The sequence below is a fragment of the Annulohypoxylon truncatum genome, assembly GCF_022578515.1.
Source record: "Annulohypoxylon truncatum strain CBS 140777 unplaced genomic scaffold F4807scaffold_22, whole genome shotgun sequence".
NCBI lineage: Eukaryota > Fungi > Ascomycota > Sordariomycetes > Xylariales > Hypoxylaceae > Annulohypoxylon > Annulohypoxylon truncatum.
The window spans coordinates 133498-152801 of record NW_025953808.1 but is presented as its reverse complement, the minus strand read 5'-3'; the positions used below and the strand labels follow the sequence as shown (position 1 = coordinate 152801).

Below are 19304 nucleotides of genomic sequence, written 5' to 3'. Positions count from 1 at the left end.
AATCATTGAGACGTAAATTATAGAGAGTATAGACATGACGTTCCATAAAGGTCAAATGTTAGAATGTAAACAATTCAAATCGGTTCAATTGAATTCTTTATTGAAGACTATACTTTCTCTCTCCTTAGGAAGACTTGAATTCAAGTTTGTTTGATCTTGTCGTGCTAAGTCAGCCTGGCATATGATTATACGACATCATGGCAGTTCAAGAGATAGTATCTGATGCTTTATATCAACTTCGAGCTGGTGCTAATAACGCAATTAAGACCCTACACAATCCTATTCGTCATCCCATCCGGTTCATATCTGAAATACTGCAATGGCAGTTCTTATTTGTCTTCGGGGTATTCCAATGGTTCGCCGACAAGTTATTCTCTCCAACGCCTCCTGGGCCGAGTACCCGGTTGAGAAGACCAAAAGTCGCTATAATCGGAGCTGGTATTACCGGCGTGACATCGGCAGCTCATTGCATTGGTCACGGATTTGACGTTGTCATTTTCGAAGCTGGGGACAAAAACAGCTTAGGGGGTATATGGAGCGTACGTGGTTGGCTCCATGCTGATACCCGTGTAATGCCGTACCTGAACACTGACAATTATGTGAATAACAGAAAGTCAACAACACATCCAGTCTACAGATCCATTCTTTCATGTATCGCTTTCACCCTTCGGTCAAATGGCAGCATGGTTATCCGGATAGGCAGCAGATCATAAGCCAGGTGAAGCAACTATGGAAGCGATACGGCTTAGATACGAAGACGAAATTCAACACAAACGTCGAGAAGGTGTACCAAGACGAGAAGGGTCGCTGGGTCGTCAACAGTCCGAGCAATGGTAGATTCGAAGGTGTCATTGCGGCCGTAGGCACCTGCGGAGACCCGAAGATGCCTCGAATGGATGGTATGCAGGACTTCAAGGGAGACATCTACCACTCGAGCAAATTAACTGGGTATATATAGCATCTTCCTGACATTGCGAATTGCTGCTAATAGAAACATAGTGTTGATGCCAAGGATAAGACGATGATTATTATTGGCGGTGGGGCGTCTGCAGTCGAGGCGCTTGAATATGCTTCCGTACGTATATTTCCCGTAAATGCTTTTAATATGCCCTTGACAGAGCCGGCGTTGACTGTATACCTTGTAGGAAGAGGGAGCTTCGAAGATATACATCCTCTCACGTAGCGACAAGTGGATTATCCCCCGGAACTGGATGGTAGATATTCTCCTTTCTCTAAATATCTGGGGCCAGGAGACTTTATTATCTGCAATTCCGGAAGCGCTCCTCAAGAAATTCTTTTACCGGGATCTGCAAGACATAGCACCGGACGACAAGGGCATATTTATGGATACGCCTATGGTCAACTCGGACGTTATGGACAAGCTTCGCTCTGGTAAAGCCGAATGGATTCGATGCGATATCGAGAACTTCACCGAAATGGGCGTTTATGTCAACATGAGGGACAAGGGTGTACCGAAAGGAGGCCCAGGTCGAAAGACGGAAATCCAGGGTGACGTGGTGGTCATGGCAACTGGATATAAGAGGCCATCATTGAATTTCCTCCCTGATGAATGCTTCGCTGGATCGTATGGGCCGCCGAACTGGTACCTCCAGACTTTCCCTCCTGAACACCCTTCTATTTCAGCTATCAATTGCACCTACTTATCAGCTATCGGCACTGTCGGTAATTGGCATATCGGCATCTATACGCGGATCCTTCTCATGTTCCTCGTTGACCCTCTGACCCGACCGTCTACGTTTTGGATGGAACGATGGATTGACATGACTAAAATCCTCAAGGCTACGTCCCCAACTGGCGCCTTCGATTTCTTCACCTATCTTGAGCTACTTTGGTGGTTCTTCTTTTGCGTCACCATCAACCCATTCCGATGGAAGTGGGCTACCTTCGTGTTCTTCGGTCTAGGATTTGCACTACCTAAGCGGGTAGTAGGTGCCGAAGATCATCTTCGTAATGGCATGGGATTCACAGAAGCGGACGAGGAAAGCAGAGACGTTGGAAGAAGTTTCTAGGAAAGCTTGATTCAAAAGTTTTTCCCGCATCGAGGAAGGTCTCATTTGTCATCGGCGATTTCGGAGGACGTTCCTGAGGTTCGCGAGATGGACGAGGAGGCGTTCTGGATGGATTTCGCTGAATGGTGCCACAAACCCCCCGAGGTCGCGAAATTGGGTGCCGGTAGTCCCTCAGATTCAACCCCCGATCTGAGCTTCAATGAGGATTTTCTTCTCGCAGACCTGGAAAGACAAGTTCGCGAGAAACTCCACAAGATCATGGGAGAGCGAAAAACCTCGTGGGACGAGTCTGATAGTCTTCGCCAATCGTTAAAAACTCGCGCGCGGCCCGACAATTGCGACGACCCGGGACGATCTCCTATTCGGATTGTGAGTTAGGTGGAAACTTGATTCACAGTGTAATACAATTCATAGTGTTCGGTTAAAAATCGTGGGCTGGTGGGATACAAAAATAGATGGAGATGAAGGATACAACATCTTTATGGTTTTGCAAAGAGAGAGGGCTAATATCTATTGAATAGCCGCAGGCAGTGGTGATATTCCCACATAGTGTATTTATAACCCATAGCTCAACCACGGAGCTATCCAGTATGCCCATAAATGACTTTGAGGTCTCGATACACGCCTACCAAGGTATTGAATTGATCCGTGTCGTGATTTCAACGCTTGCCTCGATCTCTTCGCCCGCCTTCCATAACCTTGACACGCTTGTTAAATCGTTCTCCTATTTCCTTAGTGCTGACGCTGTGACCGCTGCCACGAGCGCTGTCAACCGTCTCTCTAGTCCTCTTCCTACTCTTCTCTAGTAGAGCCTTGGTACCTCTGCCGCCCTCCTTTTGCTTAGTCAAACGATTGATGCGGTCCACACCCTCACCCAGATCCCGCCACTCCTCACCACCAAATTGCATCCTTGAACTGCGGCCCTCGGTCTGGTTGCGCTTGGCGCGCTCCTTCTTGCTCTCCTTCGGCAACCGCACGAAGTTCGACTCTTCGTACTGCTGCCTGTGCTCCTCCTCGCGCCGCTCCGACGCGGTCTTCATCTTCCGGCCGCCGGACACGATCGTCGTTCCGACGCTGGGCTCGGCGACGGGCATCGTCGACAGCTCGTTCGAGATGTACTCGTCCATGGTGGCGGACTTCATCGGCCGCCGCTCGCCGCGCTCCCGCCGCTCGGCCGTCGGCATGACCGTAGGCGTGATCTTGGGAGGCCGGTACGCGCCCGTCTTGTCTTGCGTCGTCGCGGCTGCGGCCGCGGCCATGCCGGCGGGTTTGGCGGGCGCTGCGAAGTTGCTGAAGCTTGGGGCGAAGCGCTTGGCTGAGATGTCGAAAGCGGGTTTGGGCGGGCCGTCGCTCCCTGAAGCGTCGCTGTCCTCTGATCCTGAGTCAGAGTCTGATTCAGACTCCGACTCAGCCTCGTTGGCGGCCTGCGAGGCGATGCGATCCGCGTCCTCGACCGCGCGCAGGATCTTGTCGAGCTGGAATTGCAGTTTCTCCTCGAGGGGCCTGACTCCCTTGTCCAAGTAAAGCCGCAGCTCGACGAGTTTTTTCACTACCACGTCCGATAGGTCTGTCTTATCTTCCTCTTCTGAACTTCCCGAGCCGGCATCCTTGGCATTTCGGATCTTGATGAGGATTAGGAAGACGAGGTTTTGTAGGTAGGAGAGGAGAAGCTCGTTTTTGACGTCGAGGAGGGACACCCCGTCTTTGGTTGGCTCAATGCCGGAAATTTTGGGAGTCGCTTCGAAGGCGGATGTCAATGAATTCGTTAGTGAGTCTAATAAGACTGGCAGTGACGCAGGCGCTGCCATTGTTGCGATGGGCAAGGCAAATCTTTGTTGGTGATGCCTTTATACGAATCGCAAAAATCTCCAATTCGATTTTTTTTTTTTTTTAGTGATGGTTATAGGAATATATTGACCTTGTCCCCCGACAAATTAGGCTTAGCGCATTTGCCGCTTTTGCTTAGGCTCGGCTCAGTCGGTCCTCAGCCACATACCAAAAGCAGCTGTATCTATGCATAACTTTTAAGTACTTATGTAGGTAGGTAGTATGTACTTATCAAGTAGTTATATAAAAAAGAAACGGACTTAAAAAACGGAAGCTTTAAACGGAGGATATGATATGGGACCGTTTGAGTGTAGGAATTGTCAGAATTTTTGAGCTTGACTGACATTTGATAGTTTCTAACCTGACACCTACCACTCCCCAGATTCCAAACAGCAGCATGGGGCAAGCGGAGCATACTATGCCTACTGTAAATCTTCTTTCTGGCAATGATTCGACTATGGCTTTGACTGCGCCAGCATTTACAGGTATCCACGACATTCTCTCGACTTCTGACACTACCTGGAATTTTGCTCCGTCATTTGGAGGGGACTACAGCTCGTCAACAATCAACAATGAATGGCCGCTGGTTCGTGAACCTAATTGTGACATCGGATACATTGGCGAGTTGATGGAAGATGGTAACGGTAATATTGATACCGACTTGGAGTTATGGGGTTACGATTTCTCATTGCTTCCGCCCTTGCAGCAACCATGAACAGCGAATTAAGAATCATCCTGCCACCATGGATGCGCTAAGACTTCATCTATCGTTGCTCTGGCCGATGGATCTGGGTTTATCATTGTAGATATCATGCTCTGTGCCTCGGGACCAATTTCCTCCCCCCAATGTTCAAACTTCATCTCAGGCTGGTCCTTGACTGCGTTCTCAGCCGCTGCTGACGCTTCCATCAAAGCATCACGCCAAACATCACTATTGACTTGCTTAAGGAGCCCTTCGGGGACTAGCCCAAAATACGAAAAGTGTCGAGTCAAAATCTCTTGTTCTGGGGGTATACCCCTTTTTACTAGCTCCTGGTAATCATTTAAAAGCAGGAGTTCTCCGCCCCCGAGGGCATATATGCACTAAACACAGATCTCAGCCTAACTCCTTCTAATCGACGTGACATACTTACTACGAGTCCAAACGAAAATATATCGGATGCCTTGGTAACACCCATTCCAGTCTGTCCTTCTGGGCTTCGCCACATCGCATTGCCTATTGCATAAGGTGTCTGACGAGGTTCTCCGTTTTCCGACTTATAAGCAATATCAAAATCACCCAGGGCTACATTAGTGACTGTTGTATTGCCCTGTTCGTCGCAGGTCCAATTAACCAAAATGTTGTCAGGCTTCACATCTGTCACGTTAGATTAATTAATCAGACGCATTGCATGGTAATACTTCGGTTACGGAGAATTTACCAATATGGATCCAGTCTTTGGAATGAAGTTCTTGTATTGCTTCTCCTGTATGTCGCATGATTTTCTTTCGTTCTAGCACATGAAGGTCCGGCTTGTCCTGAATCAAGGACAGGAGGGTGCCTTTGAAATAGGGATAAATTAGAATGCATTCTTCCTGATTGCAATCGATGTGCATTCGAAGCCGACGGGAGCCTGCAAACTCGGCTGCGAGACGTAGAGACAAATCGTAGAACGGCCTGGGTACGCGCTTGAAGACGAAAACCTCATGTCCGGACCTGACCCAAATGAGAGAAATTCATGGCTAGCTGTGAGGCGCGTATACATCGAATTCGAGACTTACTGCGCTTTGAAGATGCTAAGCTTGTGGTCCTTATGATGGCGCTGGAGCACCTCGCCCGGAACGTACACGCGACCGGACTTTCCTATTATGTTGGATGCCATTTTAAGGCTAGAGTGGAAAAGACGGGTTAGAGACATAGAAAATGGAACGGGTCGACTGCTAAAGCGCAATGGATATATTCGTCGAATGGCAAGAACGGGACGTTGACGAAACTGAGAACTCTGCGGACTCGGCTACGGTGCATTACATAAGCTACTCTCGAACCGAGATGTACGGAATCGGCCACGGCGACGGACTAGACCAAACGACCAATCAAAATTCCACTAACATACAAAAATAGCAATTAGCGTAGCTACAAGCTTTAAACGGATAATCTCCGTAATAGAAACTGTAAAACTAATTACTACTTAACGGTATAATATATGCCTATACATAAAAATGCTAAAAACATCACGTCCGTGTCACGGTTCAAAATTTTATGCTAAAGTACAATTCCAGCTATGCTCAGGTAAAACTCAGGTTTAAAGCGGCGTGGCTCAGGAACAGGTTAGAAAAAAGTTTTGGGTCGTGCGATAAGATAAGACATCCTTGCTTATACAGGCAATTTGATTGGATACCTAGGTAGTGTTGATACTCCCTGCCGGATACGTACTATCTGCACCTTCAAGGACCCAAACTTTAGCCCCCACTTTGAATGACTAAGGCAATTTCTTGGGGACAGCTGGCTCGGAAGTATCCACATCATAATCTCATATGTAATGAGCTCTAAATTTTATGAATCGTACAGCATAATTAAATATTTTGGAGCTACCTTGCCATTTGGAACTTGAAACCATCGTCGAAACTTTCTCTACCGAGCCGCTTTCGCGCTAATCGTCATTTGACATGATACTGTATTTGCATTTGTCTTAATAGATCTTCATTGAACCTCGACACTTCTAACTTCCAAGGTTGAGTCTCCTCATACGATCTAGCCAACGAGCCTTTGTGCTCCGTGATTGGTCCTGAATCCTTCTTTTCTTACGGCCTTCGGTAAGACGTAAGTTCACGACAACAAATTCGTTGCCTACGCTGTTCATTCACTTGTTACATCACTCCCAATCTCTCCACCAATTTCCTTCGACGGATCACTAATTGTGAGAACGCCTGTTAACTCCTGATTAAGGCTCGATGTCCTAAACAGTCCACAATGAAGTCGAGAACGTTTGCGCCGTCTTGGGCGTTCTGCTCTGCGCTGTTGGCCCTCCCTCAACTCGCGACCTCCTTTTACCTCCCTGGTGTCGCGCCAACATCATACAAACAGGGCGACAAGGTTCCTCTCTATGTAAACAGCATCAAACCTGTGGCCGCCCAAGATGCGCTCCTTCACTCCGTCATGTCGTACGATTACTATAATGAGAGGTTTCAGTTCTGCCAGCCCGAAGGAGGTCCCTCCTACGTATCCGAAAGCCTAGGAAGTATCCTGTTCGGTGACCGAATCATGACTTCGCCATTCGAGCTGAATATGATGAAGAACGAGACATGCAAGAAGTTATGTTCCGCGAAATATGACATGCCTTCAGCACATTTCGTCAACAAACGAATCATGCAGGGGTACGCTTTAAACTGGTTGGTGGATGGTTTACCAGCAGGTCAACATCTCCTTGATGATCTTACCGGAACGACGTTCTATAGTCCGGGGTTTGCTATGGGCACTATCTCGACGACCGATCCGGACGGCCCGACGTTCTTCAACAATCATTATGATATTGTTATCGAATACCATAAAGTGAATGGGAAGGAGGACCAGCTGAGAGTTGTTGGTGTCATTGTCCAACCCGCATCGAAGGCGTACAAGGGTGATGACCTGGAATGCAACGACAATCAGACACCGCCCGTGGTCCTGGTGGAGGACGCCGGTGCCGAGACCGAAGTTACCTTCACCTACAGCGTTTACTGGACTGAGTCACCAACTGCCTGGGCCACGCGATGGGATAAATATTTGCATGTATTTGACCCGAAGATTCATTGGTTCTCTCTGGTCAACTCGGCAGTCGTGGTTATTTTCCTAACCGTCACTGTAACCTCCGTTCTATTCAGGGCTCTGAAGAAGGATATCGCAAGGTACAACCGACTAGATCAGATCAATCTTGAGGATCTCTCCGGTACCTCGGCTTTAGAAGATGGCGTACAAGAAGATTCTGGCTGGAAACTAGTTCACGGCGATGTTTTCCGAACTCCCTCGCATCCTCTTCTCCTATCAGTCTTCCTCGGCAACGGTGCTCAGCTATTTGTTATGACCGGCTTCACCATCTGCTTCGCCCTGCTGGGATTCTTGTCGCCCTCGAACCGCGGTTCTCTCGGAACAATCATGATTATCCTATATACCCTACTCAGTTTCGTTGGTGGCTATGTCTCCGCAAGAGTCTACAAGTCGATGAACGGCGAGAAGTGGAAGTTGAACATTGGGTTGACTCCTCTTCTCGTTCCCGGGATTGTCTTTTCGACATTCTTCTTCCTAAACTTGTTCCTCTGGGCTAACGGGGCTGCTGGCGCTGTTCCCTTCACTACCATGCTAGTTATCATCGGTATTTGGTTCATTATCTCGATCCCCCTTTCAGTTAGCGGTTCGTGGCTCGGATTCCGCGCACCGGCTGTCGAACCCCCCGTTCGAACCAACCAGATTCCACGACAGATTCCTCCATCTACGACTTACCTAAAGCCTCTCCCTAGCATGTTGCTTGTAGGCATTCTGCCTTTCGGCGCGATCTTTGTCGAGCTCTATTTTATCATGAGTTCGATCTGGTTTAGCAAGATCTACTACATGTTCGGCTTCCTCTTCCTATGCTACGGCCTTATGATTATTACCTGCGCTGCGGTAACTGTACTTATGGTGTATTTCTTACTATGCGCCGAGAACTACCATTGGCAATGGCGATCCTTCCTAGCAGCCGGTATGAGCGCCGGCTATATCTTCGCAAATGCCTTGATATACTTGATCAGCAAGTTATCTCTGGGCGGTTTATCCGGTACAGTTCTGTACATCGGATATAGCGCTCTACTTTCCTTCTTATTTTTCATCTTGACAGGTATGTATTCAAATTTCCGATATCACTGTTTAGTGTGCTGACATCATCAAGGGTCTATCGGATTCTTTTCGAGTTGGTGGTTTACACAGAAAATTTACGCATCCATCAAGATCGACTAGGTCGCTTAATGGGTAACGAGAGGAGGTATGTGAGGATGCTTCACCGTTCGAAGTAGGGGATCCGGGGACGTATTCGAACACTGTACTATATACATGTACAATCGGCGTCTCTTTTTTCGCACGCCGTCTTTGCGACATACTCACATGGGGCGAGATGAGATTTTGATGAGTTGCATAAGTGGTCTACGGGTACCAAAAGATCCCGGCGTTTCTAGGAGGCGTTCTTCCAGGTTTAGGAGGGCTCTCACATGTCATGAATAGAACGGGAGGAAAAGTCTATGCCGGCCCTGGTGGAGCTGGGGTGGACATCGGCTTGATCATCCTAAGTACTCGGAAAATATCAATAAACTTCATAATTGCCGGAATCGCTATTGGGATGCTGTAAATGCGCGGTCGATCGTGGTGTTACTCAGTCCTTTACGTCTTTCGGTGATTAATCAGGTTGAACCACACACCTAGTAGGCAATTAGAGCGCTACTAACAAGTGAAGGGAAAAAGAAAAGGAAAACTTGCTTCGAGCTCGATTCGAACTCGCGTTTTCTACAACGAAATGGCAAAAACTTTGGTTGGAGCATTTTGGTTGGAACGTAATGTACAGTCGAGCTAACTTTCGATTGTCCGTAGGCTGGAATTCTATTGATTACCATTACTTATAAACCTGTATACAAGCTGCAGGTAGTTGCTAGGGCTTTATCCGGTTGTCTCAGAAGATCGGCTGTTGGGAGGTCGAACTAGGTTGCTTGGTAGGGATAGACCTGCCGAATTGTAAACTCCGGCAGTGGCCAGAGACTTCGGAGTAGGAAAGTGGGGCCGGCTACTTTCCGTAAATCAAAATCGGTTCCGGATCTCCGATTCACGTATCCAATGGGCTTTCCCAACCTGACGCCGGATGTTATAGCATTTTCATTTGGAAAGCCTCTCATGAAGTGGCTTTTCACAAGAAGATGTATCTTTGCCGAGCTTGGTAAAATCTTGTAAATCAACCGAATTTCTGGGAATTGTTTTTGCTTCGTATGTCTTGGCCGGCGGCGACCTATCATAGATAGGCAATCAGTTCCATTCATATGCCGACAGATCCATATACATGCCGGCCACCCCCTACTCCCACCTTCAAGACCAACCGTCGCAGGTCCCCTTCTTCAGCACGTAGCCACCAAGCAACAGCCGCTGCGTAGGTAGTCAACACCCAAGCTCCAGCTCACTACTCATCATCATCCTCATCATCATCCGCCATAAACTGAAACTGCTTCTTCTCACCGCCGACCGGCGAACTCGCCGTCCCAGCAGCTCCCGCTCCCGCCGCGCCACCGGAAATACTCGCGCGCCGCCAAGCCTCCCGTTGCTCCCTCTCGCGCTCGGCCCTCAAGCGCGCCTGCTCCTCGCGCGCCCTGCGCTCGCGCTCCTCCCTCTCCAAGCGCTCGCGCTCCTGCGCCGCCTTCGCCTCTTCTTCCTCGCGCTGCTTGCGCTGCTTCTCGGCCTCCGGGTCGTAGTCCTCCGCGTCGATGCCCTGCTCGGCGAGGAAGGCGAGGGAGACGAGCGCGCCCTGGCGGACTTGCTCTTCGGAGGGCCAGGGGAAGAATGTGAAGCCCCGGTACGGGTTGAGCTCCCATTGCATGTCTTCTGGTAGGGCTGTGGGGTTGGCTTCGGCCCCGGTTATGGTCGTCATGCTGGCGTTGGGGTTGTTGTTCGGTTGCTGTGAGGACGATGGGTCCGCGGTAACGCCGTTGGCTTGTTGCGGTGGTGCTGCGGGAGCGGCGCCGTTGGGAGTTATGCCGTCGGCGGGTGTCGCGACGCCGGTTTCGGCCCCGGAATTCGCTTGCGTGGCGTCTGCGGACGCGCTGCCGGCGGGCGGCATCGTGGTCTTGCTGATACGCCGCGCGTAGGCGAGGAGCTCGTCGTAGTTGATGTCGTAGCTGGGCACGTCGGACGGGAAGACGGTGGCGGGCGCGCCGACGAGCTCCTTCCGCGTGTTCGCTAGCAGGCGCAGCGTCTCCTTGATCTGGGAGTCGAAGCTGGCGGTCGCCGCGCGCAGGTCTTGGATCCGCCGGTAGTTGGACTGGTGGGTTTGCACTGAGGTCCCATTGTGATTAGCAACTTTTTAATATTATCTGCCTAGGTAGGGTGATTTGTAGTCGTAGAGAGGGAACTGCACGTACGGTCTTCCAGGCCCTTGTTAAGCTCGACGTCGGCGAGGCCTAATTCGTGGACCTGGTTCACGGACGGATGGTATTTAGAGATAGAGTCGACGAGCGTAGTCAACGCTTTTTCGACGCGGTCGAAGCAGGCATCAAGCTGCTTGTCCATCTTGCCGAAGAATATGTGCTTTTCTGCGGTCGTTGAGTGTGTAGAGGAGGTGGAGGCGAGCTCTCGATGTTGTTCGTGGTAAGCTTCAATAAAGCAAGCTGCGCAGGTACATACAGCAAAGAGTTCGATGTTCCAACTTCAATTAGTGCATGGTGCATGTGAAGTATGCTTTACTGCATATTTATGTTTTTACGGGAGTCTTCAAGATATGTGGCGTTTGTGGCTGAGAAAGTTACCGGGTCCCTCCGAACATCGAAGAATGTCGCGCAAGCTCCAATGAGATCGAACCCATTGAAATCCGGAATTGAAGCTGTCACCAAAAGCCCTACTAAACGCTTGACGTTCACCTTCCATTGAACCGACTCTCTCCCACTACAAGCCAACATGGTGTTCCAGGTACGGAAACCGCTATTCTCTAACGTTCATATGACATGGAATTACTGCACTTCCTCGATCCACACAAGCTTGAATTAGAATTGTGCGAGAAGCTCTGCTAACCCAAATAACCGCAGACTCCCATTCGACGACAGTCTTACAAGAGCCCATATGGGCCTAAGTGAGTGCGCCCCGGTGCCAAAGCAACCCATGCCTTACCTTCAAATCGAAGCTGGAGAGTTTATGGTGCAGGATGTGGAAATTAGAAGAGCCGCACAGATTCGAACATCGACAATTTCGGACAAATGGCTAACCTCGGGCGAACGAATAGGTACCACTACCAACCAAACGTCGCGGGATGGACGTTCAAGCAACTCGGCGGCCTGTAAGCATCTTGACCACTCTCCTCATCTTGAACATGCGCAAGACTTAAGTTCGGTCTACGCCATACGAATCTTGTTTCAACACTAGCGATGATGGTCGACTAACACAGCAATATACAGTGGCTTTAAGGCCGGCGCTTTCGGAGGTGTAGCCTTCTTCGCCGTCATCTACTACGCATCCGGCATCCCCAGAGTACAGCGCGATATCCTACAAAAGATCCCCTTCATTGGCAGTTACTTCATCAGGGAGATCCCCGCCTCAGACAACGTGAGTTTACACCAATTGCCTTTCAAGCATCCGCTAACTCACTATTACAGCCCTTCTAAACGGATCCGGACTGTTGATTTAACTAGACGTAAAAAAGGGGAGCGCGATGCCGGCTGGGATAGAGCGTCTATGGCGAGCTTCTGTACAAACATGACACCGAATAGATCTCTTTAAACCCTTCAATGACCTTTTAAAAAAGAAACAATAAAATCGGCATAATTAGGTTCCAATGTAGGCCCATCTTGATTTAGACCATCCCATCTAATCGTCTATGATGCATGTACGGTGATAGTAGTACAATAATCCTCATACGCTTACTAGCCCCTTTTCATCTACTTATGTTCACTTTTACGCCGCCACTTCCTCCTTCATTTCCCGCTTCATACGTGTTACAGTTCCAGCGCCCCCGTAAACGAGGCCCGTGTAGATCATGGCAATACTTGCGCCGGCATTCAGTACCTCCAATGCCCCACGTCCATTGGTAATTCCACCGGTAGCAAATATGACCTTCTGCTCCGGGTGCTGGTTGGAGCTAGTCTTCGGCTCGTTCTCAGAGAATCCGGTGATAGTCCCCTCGATAGCCGCTATACTTGCATCGGCAGCCTCGTCTGCCGTCACCTTGGCCACAGTAGATTGAAACGACCGGCCATCTAGCATTCTTCGGTAACGCTTGACCAAATCTACAGTCCGGTCCAACATCATCGGACCGGAGTACCCACCAGTCTCCGTCAATGTGGCATGTTCCTTTGCCGTGATATTCACTCTCGGCGGGATCAGTCCCGTCCGGCGTTTAGTAGTATTTCCTACAATAACTCCATCAACGCCACTCGACCACACCGCCTGCACGATGCCTTCCATCTGGGTATCTTCATCCTCGTCAGGCGAGACCTTGACCATCACCTTGGGTTTCTCCTTCCGATTCGTCTTCTTCGCCTCGTCGACCACGGCGCCCAGTATCCTCGTCAAAGGCTCCACGGCCTGCAGGTCTCGCAAGCCCGGCGTGTTAGGGCTGCTCACGTTAACCACGAGCACGTCCGCGTACGGCGCCAACCGCTGCACGCAATACACGTAATCCCTCTTCACGGCGTCCACGTCCCGCTCGTCCGTCTCCTTGTTCTTGGCGATCTGCACCAGCAACATGCGACCCGGCAGCAAGCTTCCCGGCGGCACATTAGCCTCGCCGTCCAGGACGCTCGCCTCGTCGAGCCCGACCTTCTTCGCGAATCGCCGAACCCGGTCCCGCAGTTGCATGGCCATATTATCGGCGCCGCGCGAGTTCAACCCGTACCGGTTAATCAGCCCGTCGAGAGTGGGGATGCGGAACATGCGCGGCTTGGGGTTTCCCTCCTGGGGCCGCGGCGTGCAGCCGCCGACCTCGACCACGGCAGCGCCCAGCGCGAATAACGCATCTGGTATCTCGGCGTGCTTGTCCAGCCCCGCTGATATGCCGACGGGGTTCGCTAGCTGCGAGCCGAAGACGGAGACGGAGAGCTCGGGCGTGCCGGCGGCGGGAGAACGCTCTCGTGGGTGCAGGCCCAGGCTGTACAGGTTCTTCATGGAGTAGACGGCTGCGTTGTGCGCTTCCTCGGCATCTGGGTAGACGAAGCGGAGTAGCGGGGGCACGACGTAGCGGTGGACGAAGGCGCGCGTGTCGGTGGTATACACGTATACTACGTAGCCGGTTGCTGCGACAGTAGTTGCGTAAAGCCACGGCCTTAACCGGGAGATCGGCTGAGAGTCTGTCGACGAGGTAGAGGCATGGCGTGTGGCGATTCGAGGACGAAGGTGGGAGGGAATTCGTTTGGGGGTAGAAAGTGGGTGAGCTGGCGAGGAGAGGAAACGCCAGGCTAGTCTATGGGAAGATGCCATTGTGATGGGGTTGAGATGGGCATAGTAGCCCTCAATGGCGCGTGGTTGTAATAAAATTACAAAGTGTGAAGGAATTAATCTATGTAGGTACGTAGAAACCTTTGAGAGATAAAGTTAACGGGATCGGTTGATCGTTGAAGCTAAGCAGTAGGAACTTCCCTTGATTTGGGACCTTCCGATTGGTGGGCTGTACAGCAGACCCGCTAAATACCCCTGTTTACCGTTTGAGTATACAGGTGTTCCAATAAGGCAATTGCGTGTCATTATGCATCTAGCTGCCAACACTAAACGGCTATTAGGTGAGTTTCAATGTTAAACAATAGGTACGACAATACCTACCTAGTACACGTTTGCCAAAGATGGTTTGGAATCACCTCTTGGTATCTATACATACTTAGATATTCTTAAACGACCTCATATGCAAAATTCAGTTACATGAAAATGGCTCCTTGGCTGGGGCTAGACCAGTCGTTGGTCCCCCAGCTTGTACGCTACAGTCTCATCTCTGCGGTTCTTCACATATATACCATACGTAAGATAGGACCTCTACACGCCGGATCAGCCATATTTATCTCTCTTACAACCCTCACAATACTGGCTCGTCAATGGCTATCACTCGTCACAAAATATGCCCCGGAGCCTTATCTCGTATGTAAAATACTCTCACTAAAATTTATATAAATGTCAAAGACTAACTAGAATTAGGACGAAGTCTTTCATATTCCCCAAGCCCAGGTTTACTGCGATGGGAAATATGATGTGTGGGATGACAAGATTACGACGCCACCTGGTCTGTCAGTTAATTCGACGTAACCTCTACCAAATTCACCTCACTTACACTAGAACAGTTACGTCTTAACGCTCTTAGCAAACAAACTATCCGGATTCCCGTGCTCTGCTTACTATCTCCGACTGTTTAATGTTGAAGTCATCTCCTATCTTGCCATAGCCGCGGTGATTTCCAGAGTTCGCCTTGAACAACTAAGATCAAAAGAAGACCCTCAAGTGCCACTCAAATACTCGGCCTACGCTATTTGGACGGGAATTAACGTCGCTCTGTTTCCCGTTCTATTCTTCTTCTCCGGCTTATACTATACGGATGTCGTTTCGACATTTGTCGTATTGCTTGCTTATACGAACCATCTAAGCCGTGTGAGTCAATATAGAACCTCTTTGATCAATGATGCCTACACACTCTTTCTCGGACTTCTAGCTCTGTGCATGAGACAAACCAACATCTTCTGGGTTGTGGTTTACATGGGCGGTTTAGAAGTCGTCCATGGAGTCAAAGAATTACGACCAAAACCTGTTAATACCCCGACTTTCACCACGTTATCACAGCAGATCGGCTTCTATGCTTGGAGATATTCGCTCGGTGATATACACGATCCTCACGTTGGATACGCAAAATCCCCTATTGGTACGTATAGTCCCCAACGGGTCGACATCGCATACGCTAATTAGGTAGACTTGGTTCTTTGCGTCGCGAGTATCGGCGTTGCCGTACTCTCTAATCTTCCAAAGGTCATTTTTCAGCGCATATGGCCACATTTGGTAGTCCTTGGATCTTTCGTGTGTTTCGTCACCTGGAACGGCGGCGTTGTTCTTGGTAAGCTCATCTGACGATATCTTCTCCCCTCGTACAGTGATTGACTTAGCGAAGGGGATAAATCCAACCATGTGGCGACCCTGCATCTAGCCCAGATGCTCTATATCTGGCCGCTCTTCGCCTTCTTCTCGGCACCTCTTTTTATTCCACAGCTCCTAAACCATATCTGGCACACTCTCTTCCCCCCGAAGCCCCTAGAAACGATCGATTGCCGGCCAAATGGGGGACCTTCCCCAAAAGAAGCGCTTGAATCTACGCAGTCGAACCAACTAAAGATATTTAATCGAGTTGGATCAAGTCACGTCATCCTCACCGTCATACTTCTCGTCGGCGCTCTGGCAGCTGCAGCTCTGATCGTGAAGTTCAACACCATCATCCACCCTTTCACCCTGGCAGACAATAGGCACTACATGTTCTACGTCTTCCGATACACCATCCTCAGAGCGTGGTGGGTCAGATACGCCCTCGTCCCCGTGTACGTCATCTGCGGCTCCCTGTGCTGGGGCGCTCTTCAGGGGGAGCCCGCCTCCAAGTACCACGGACATCCCGAATGGATGCAAACCCCGTTCGACGGTCCTACGCCTGCTCTCATACCGCGACCGCAGCTCTCGCAACCACCCGATCTACCAGACGTATTCGCATCCCTACCACCGCCAACCTCCTCCGTCCTCATCCTTCTCCTAGCCACCGCCCTTTCGCTCGTCACCGCCCCGCTAGTCGAGCCGCGGTACTTCATCCTACCGTGGGTATTTTGGCGGCTCCTCGTCCCGGCCCATCTCGGCGTGCCGTTTGCTCCCGAGGCAGAGTGGCGCTTGATGCCCGCCCTCGAGACAATCTGGTTCCTGCTCATCAACGCGGCGACCATGTTCGTATTTGTCACGCGCCCGTTCTACTGGAAGGCGCCGGACGGCGAGCTGCTAGACGGCGGAAGGGTGCAACGATTTATGTGGTGATTTCCATCTCAGCTCTGCATTCTGATTTGTTCGTCCCTATCTGAGGACTATGCCCCGCGAAATTAGCACGCAGATAGATAGATAGCTAAATCCCTAGGTACAATAAAGTTATGAATTTTCTCACTTTTTTTCATTAGTTATGTGATATTCAAAGCAAGTCACAATCACGACGGTGGAAACATGTATAATCAATTTTGGTCTTCAACTTTTAGTATTGATATTCATCCTCTAAATAGTGACCTTGCTACTTCTACCTCGAGCTGACGAGGAAGATTAAATAGGGTTTTGTATGCAAATATGTAGGATCCATAGGATAATCTGCTCTACGGGTGTACAAGGGCTCGCCAAAATAATATGCAGCGAATGTAAAGTTAATGTCTTCCTCATTTTCGTCGTGTCGCGCGTGTCATGCAATGATGTTTTATGTTAATGTCGATATTGTGTGGGTTGTCGTGTGTTGAGATGAGATGTTGAGGCTCGCCAGCTCAATTTGCGAGCCGACGGTATCGAATGGATTTCTTTTAAGTCTTCTTCGAATCCGGATACCCAAGACCCGCGAACGCCTTTCACCAAAGAGCAAACCATAACGCCGCGCCATGTATAGCGATCCATCCAATCCCGATAGTATATGTCCAAGGTCCCATCCCATTCCATCCTTTCTTGGAGGGCCTTGGTATGACGGTAAAGTATCCCCTGTATTTTATGCGCCGTTTTCCCACCACGTCCAAGGGCGGCAACGTTTTGAGTCGTCTTTTTTTAGGTTTCTCTATCAGTCTCAGTCTGACATGATCTTCTATCCGGACCTTGTATGGCCAAGTTCATGAGACCGATCACAAACTTAACCGATCTAAGCTCAAGCGATCTTGGCTCCGTACTCGCTTCACGACGCCCAGTTTGAAGAATCGTTCGTCGCCGCCGGCTGTCCGGCCTCCGATATACCACTTATCCGCGCCCAACACATCCCGGAAGCCCTCACTACTGCTGTCACTGCCTCGCCGTCGGCCGGACCCCGGGATGGGCATACCAGGACGATGTGGTTGCGGAGATTGATGGGGTCTATGCTGTTGAGATTGTAGGGGTAGCTGGTTCATTACTCCTCCTGTCCGCTGCTGTGGTTGTTGTGATGGGGATTGGCTCTGGGAAGAAGATGAGATGGACCGCGCTCCGGATGCGGAGGGACTAGACGAGGGTTGGGTGGTATGTTTGTTCGTTTGGGAGGCTGCCGAGAGCGCCGGAGGTGTTTGTTGGCGGAAGGCGGCGAGGAAGGAAGAAAGGAAGAACGGGCGTTGAGATGAAGGCATCTTGGCGACGTTTGGAAAGATGGAAGGCGGGTTGAAGGGTAACTTCGGTTGAGGATGAAGAGAGGTGTTGGTATACACCAGGATCAGTCAACCTGTTACTTAGGAGGGCCGGGAATGATGGTTCGAAGTTGTCGAAATGACCCGGTCGAATGGCGGTGGATATGCCCAATCACTAATGGGCCGAGGATACGCGATTCGTGCTGGAATAAATCCTAGACCTAGGCAGTTGGTATCCTATTTATTTCTATGCTCTTGGTCCCGTCCTGGATGATTGCGTCAGAATTCCTTTATTTCTGAGGATCCAAGGGTGAAATCGCGTAGAGTGAAATGGTCGCGGTCGAGGCGATCAGTACGGTGACGGACCGGAGGATTGGCGATTAAAGGTAATGAACGCAAACTACTTTGATGACTAGCGTTAGGATGATGGATGAGATGGTCATCGGGCGGAAATACAAAGTGACTCGACCTCAAAAGTCAACTTATTTAAGGCAAACCGGCGATGAATTTTGATTCGCGGTATTAGATGTGTGCATGGTGTAGGTTAAGAGATAGGTCAAAAGGGTTGTAGTGTGTTGTAGTACTTCAAATGTGCGTGCGAGTTAAAAAATAATCCTGACGTAGAGGCACATGTACTTCAAGGAGCAAGGCAAGAACTTCGCTCGGCCAATCCCGGGTAACATGAGTTGTGTTATCGATCCGCTCTTCCCCCTTCCCCCGCGACCGGTTACCCTAGGAAAGCGCTGGAGGCGGGTGGTGGGGTTATCATTTTGCAAATGGAGGGGCTCTGATTCGTTCTTTGCTTCCAAGGTTCGGTTAGCTACAGCGAGCATGTGCAATTGCCAATCGAACTTGACTGAACTGTAAAAGCTAACGCCCACTAAAATCCACTACGGTACAGTACCTCCGGTCGGCTAACCAGCAAATAATAGGAAAAACATTCGATCAAATCGCCGATCCGTATTTATATCACAATCCTTCAACACTTCTCTCTTACTTTCGGGACCTACCAGACAGCCAGGCTTCCCCGGATTCTCCTTCTGCCCCCGCCTGTCAGCCTGAAACAGCGAGATTGATAAACTGAATCGAATGTTTCCAATCCCCGAGGCTCCCCGAAAGACAACATCGATTCCTTCTTTGGTCACCTACGCACTTTTGCGGGGTTGTCCCCGTTCCAGACCGTTGGTAACTTGTTAGAGATCGGACGATGTGAAGTATACACTATGTCAACGTCGAATACTCAGGTAGCACTGTGTAGTAAGCTGAAAAAGCTGAAGGGTCACACTTACAGTCGAAGACATCTAACAACGACGTGACGAGCTGCCATCCTGGTAACACAATTCCGTCTGACGTTTACACAACCAGGATCACGACATCACGACGGGAAGATAGTCGAGTAACAGATACATATTGATGTTTCTTCCTAACTACTATGCATCG

General features: G+C 49.9%; 9 protein-coding genes across 9 annotated transcripts; 4 read left to right on the top strand and 5 right to left on the bottom strand.

The window, feature by feature from the left end:
• Window positions 1-197: 197 nt before the first annotated feature.
• Window positions 198-2490, top strand: F4807DRAFT_468607 (FAD/NAD(P)-binding domain-containing protein; the record flags this gene model as incomplete). Its single annotated transcript, XM_048002615.1, has 5 exons — window positions 198-539; window positions 611-948; window positions 1000-1075; window positions 1146-1946; window positions 2031-2490. The coding sequence occupies 5 exons, from the start codon at window positions 198-200 to the stop codon at window positions 2406-2408; spliced, it is 1935 nt and encodes a 644-aa protein (XP_047852868.1). The 3' UTR covers window positions 2409-2490.
• F4807DRAFT_148638 (uncharacterized protein) lies at window positions 2491-3901 on the bottom strand. Its single transcript, XM_047993184.1, has one exon. The coding sequence runs from the start codon at window positions 3836-3838 to the stop codon at window positions 2690-2692; it is 1149 nt and encodes a 382-aa protein (XP_047852867.1). The 5' UTR covers window positions 3839-3901; the 3' UTR covers window positions 2491-2689.
• Window positions 3902-4195: 294 nt separating this feature from the next.
• On the bottom strand, window positions 4196-5899 carry F4807DRAFT_430942 (kinase-like domain-containing protein). The gene is made up of 4 exons (XM_047998456.1): window positions 5619-5899; window positions 5279-5553; window positions 4991-5214; window positions 4196-4940 (listed from the first exon to the last, which is right to left on the bottom strand). Exons 1-4 carry the CDS (start codon window positions 5753-5755, stop codon window positions 4581-4583), a joined length of 996 nt encoding a protein of 331 aa, XP_047852866.1. The 5' UTR covers window positions 5756-5899; the 3' UTR covers window positions 4196-4580.
• Window positions 5900-6387: 488 nt separating this feature from the next.
• Window positions 6388-9254, top strand: F4807DRAFT_430941 (Nonaspanin). The gene is made up of 3 exons (XM_047998455.1): window positions 6388-6657; window positions 6784-8686; window positions 8738-9254. The coding sequence occupies exons 2-3, from the start codon at window positions 6808-6810 to the stop codon at window positions 8803-8805; spliced, it is 1947 nt and encodes a 648-aa protein (XP_047852865.1). The 5' UTR covers window positions 6388-6657; window positions 6784-6807; the 3' UTR covers window positions 8806-9254.
• A 475-nt stretch (window positions 9255-9729) lies between these two features.
• F4807DRAFT_148595 (uncharacterized protein) lies at window positions 9730-11242 on the bottom strand. The gene is made up of 2 exons (XM_047993183.1): window positions 10962-11242; window positions 9730-10875 (listed from the first exon to the last, which is right to left on the bottom strand). Exons 1-2 carry the CDS (start codon window positions 11107-11109, stop codon window positions 10007-10009), a joined length of 1017 nt encoding a protein of 338 aa, XP_047852864.1. The 5' UTR covers window positions 11110-11242; the 3' UTR covers window positions 9730-10006.
• Window positions 11243-11390: 148 nt separating this feature from the next.
• F4807DRAFT_430938 (ubiquinol-cytochrome-c reductase complex subunit-domain-containing protein) lies at window positions 11391-12339 on the top strand. The gene is made up of 5 exons (XM_047998454.1): window positions 11391-11505; window positions 11622-11665; window positions 11816-11869; window positions 11988-12135; window positions 12186-12339. Exons 1-5 carry the CDS (start codon window positions 11494-11496, stop codon window positions 12192-12194), a joined length of 267 nt encoding a protein of 88 aa, XP_047852863.1. The 5' UTR covers window positions 11391-11493; the 3' UTR covers window positions 12195-12339.
• Window positions 12340-14104, bottom strand: F4807DRAFT_430935 (FMN-linked oxidoreductase). Its single transcript, XM_047998453.1, has one exon. It carries the CDS (start codon window positions 14002-14004, stop codon window positions 12484-12486), a length of 1521 nt encoding a protein of 506 aa, XP_047852862.1. The 5' UTR covers window positions 14005-14104; the 3' UTR covers window positions 12340-12483.
• A 189-nt stretch (window positions 14105-14293) lies between these two features.
• Window positions 14294-16706, top strand: F4807DRAFT_148543 (glycosyltransferase family 59 protein). The gene is made up of 5 exons (XM_047993182.1): window positions 14294-14652; window positions 14710-14798; window positions 14853-15424; window positions 15473-15613; window positions 15668-16706. The coding sequence occupies exons 1-5, from the start codon at window positions 14440-14442 to the stop codon at window positions 16564-16566; spliced, it is 1914 nt and encodes a 637-aa protein (XP_047852861.1). The 5' UTR covers window positions 14294-14439; the 3' UTR covers window positions 16567-16706.
• Window position 16707: 1 nt separating this feature from the next.
• Window positions 16708-18480, bottom strand: F4807DRAFT_148541 (uncharacterized protein). Its single transcript, XM_047993181.1, has one exon. The coding sequence runs from the start codon at window positions 17865-17867 to the stop codon at window positions 17397-17399; it is 471 nt and encodes a 156-aa protein (XP_047852860.1). The 5' UTR covers window positions 17868-18480; the 3' UTR covers window positions 16708-17396.
• Window positions 18481-19304: the final 824 nt, after the last annotated feature.

Coding starts and splice junctions, on each gene's coding strand:
- F4807DRAFT_430935 (XM_047998453.1), bottom strand. CDS start 14,004: ATGGCATCTTCCCATAGACTAGCCTGGCGTTTCCTCTCCTCGCCAGCT.
- F4807DRAFT_430942 (XM_047998456.1), bottom strand. CDS start 5,755: ATGTCTCTAACCCGTCTTTTCCACTCTAGCCTTAAAATGGCATCCAAC. Junction 5,554..5,618: donor CTTAGCATCTTCAAAGCGCA/GTAAGTCTCGAA, acceptor CATTTGGGTCAG/GTCCGGACATGAGGTTTTCG. Junction 5,215..5,278: donor CAAAGACTGGATCCATATTG/GTAAATTCTCCG, acceptor CTAACGTGACAG/ATGTGAAGCCTGACAACATT.
- F4807DRAFT_148541 (XM_047993181.1), bottom strand. CDS start 17,867: ATGCCTTCATCTCAACGCCCGTTCTTCCTTTCTTCCTTCCTCGCCGCC.
- F4807DRAFT_148595 (XM_047993183.1), bottom strand. CDS start 11,109: ATGGACAAGCAGCTTGATGCCTGCTTCGACCGCGTCGAAAAAGCGTTG. Junction 10,876..10,961: donor TAACAAGGGCCTGGAAGACC/GTACGTGCAGTT, acceptor ATGGGACCTCAG/TGCAAACCCACCAGTCCAAC.
- F4807DRAFT_430941 (XM_047998455.1), top strand. CDS start 6,808: ATGAAGTCGAGAACGTTTGCGCCGTCTTGGGCGTTCTGCTCTGCGCTG. Junction 8,687..8,737: donor CTTATTTTTCATCTTGACAG/GTATGTATTCAA, acceptor GACATCATCAAG/GGTCTATCGGATTCTTTTCG.
- F4807DRAFT_148543 (XM_047993182.1), top strand. CDS start 14,440: ATGAAAATGGCTCCTTGGCTGGGGCTAGACCAGTCGTTGGTCCCCCAG. Junction 14,653..14,709: donor ATGCCCCGGAGCCTTATCTC/GTATGTAAAATA, acceptor AACTAGAATTAG/GACGAAGTCTTTCATATTCC. Junction 15,614..15,667: donor GAACGGCGGCGTTGTTCTTG/GTAAGCTCATCT, acceptor GACTTAGCGAAG/GGGATAAATCCAACCATGTG.
- F4807DRAFT_148638 (XM_047993184.1), bottom strand. CDS start 3,838: ATGGCAGCGCCTGCGTCACTGCCAGTCTTATTAGACTCACTAACGAAT.
- F4807DRAFT_430938 (XM_047998454.1), top strand. Junction 11,666..11,815: donor AAGAGCCCATATGGGCCTAA/GTGAGTGCGCCC, acceptor GCGAACGAATAG/GTACCACTACCAACCAAACG. Junction 11,870..11,987: donor TTCAAGCAACTCGGCGGCCT/GTAAGCATCTTG, acceptor AGCAATATACAG/TGGCTTTAAGGCCGGCGCTT.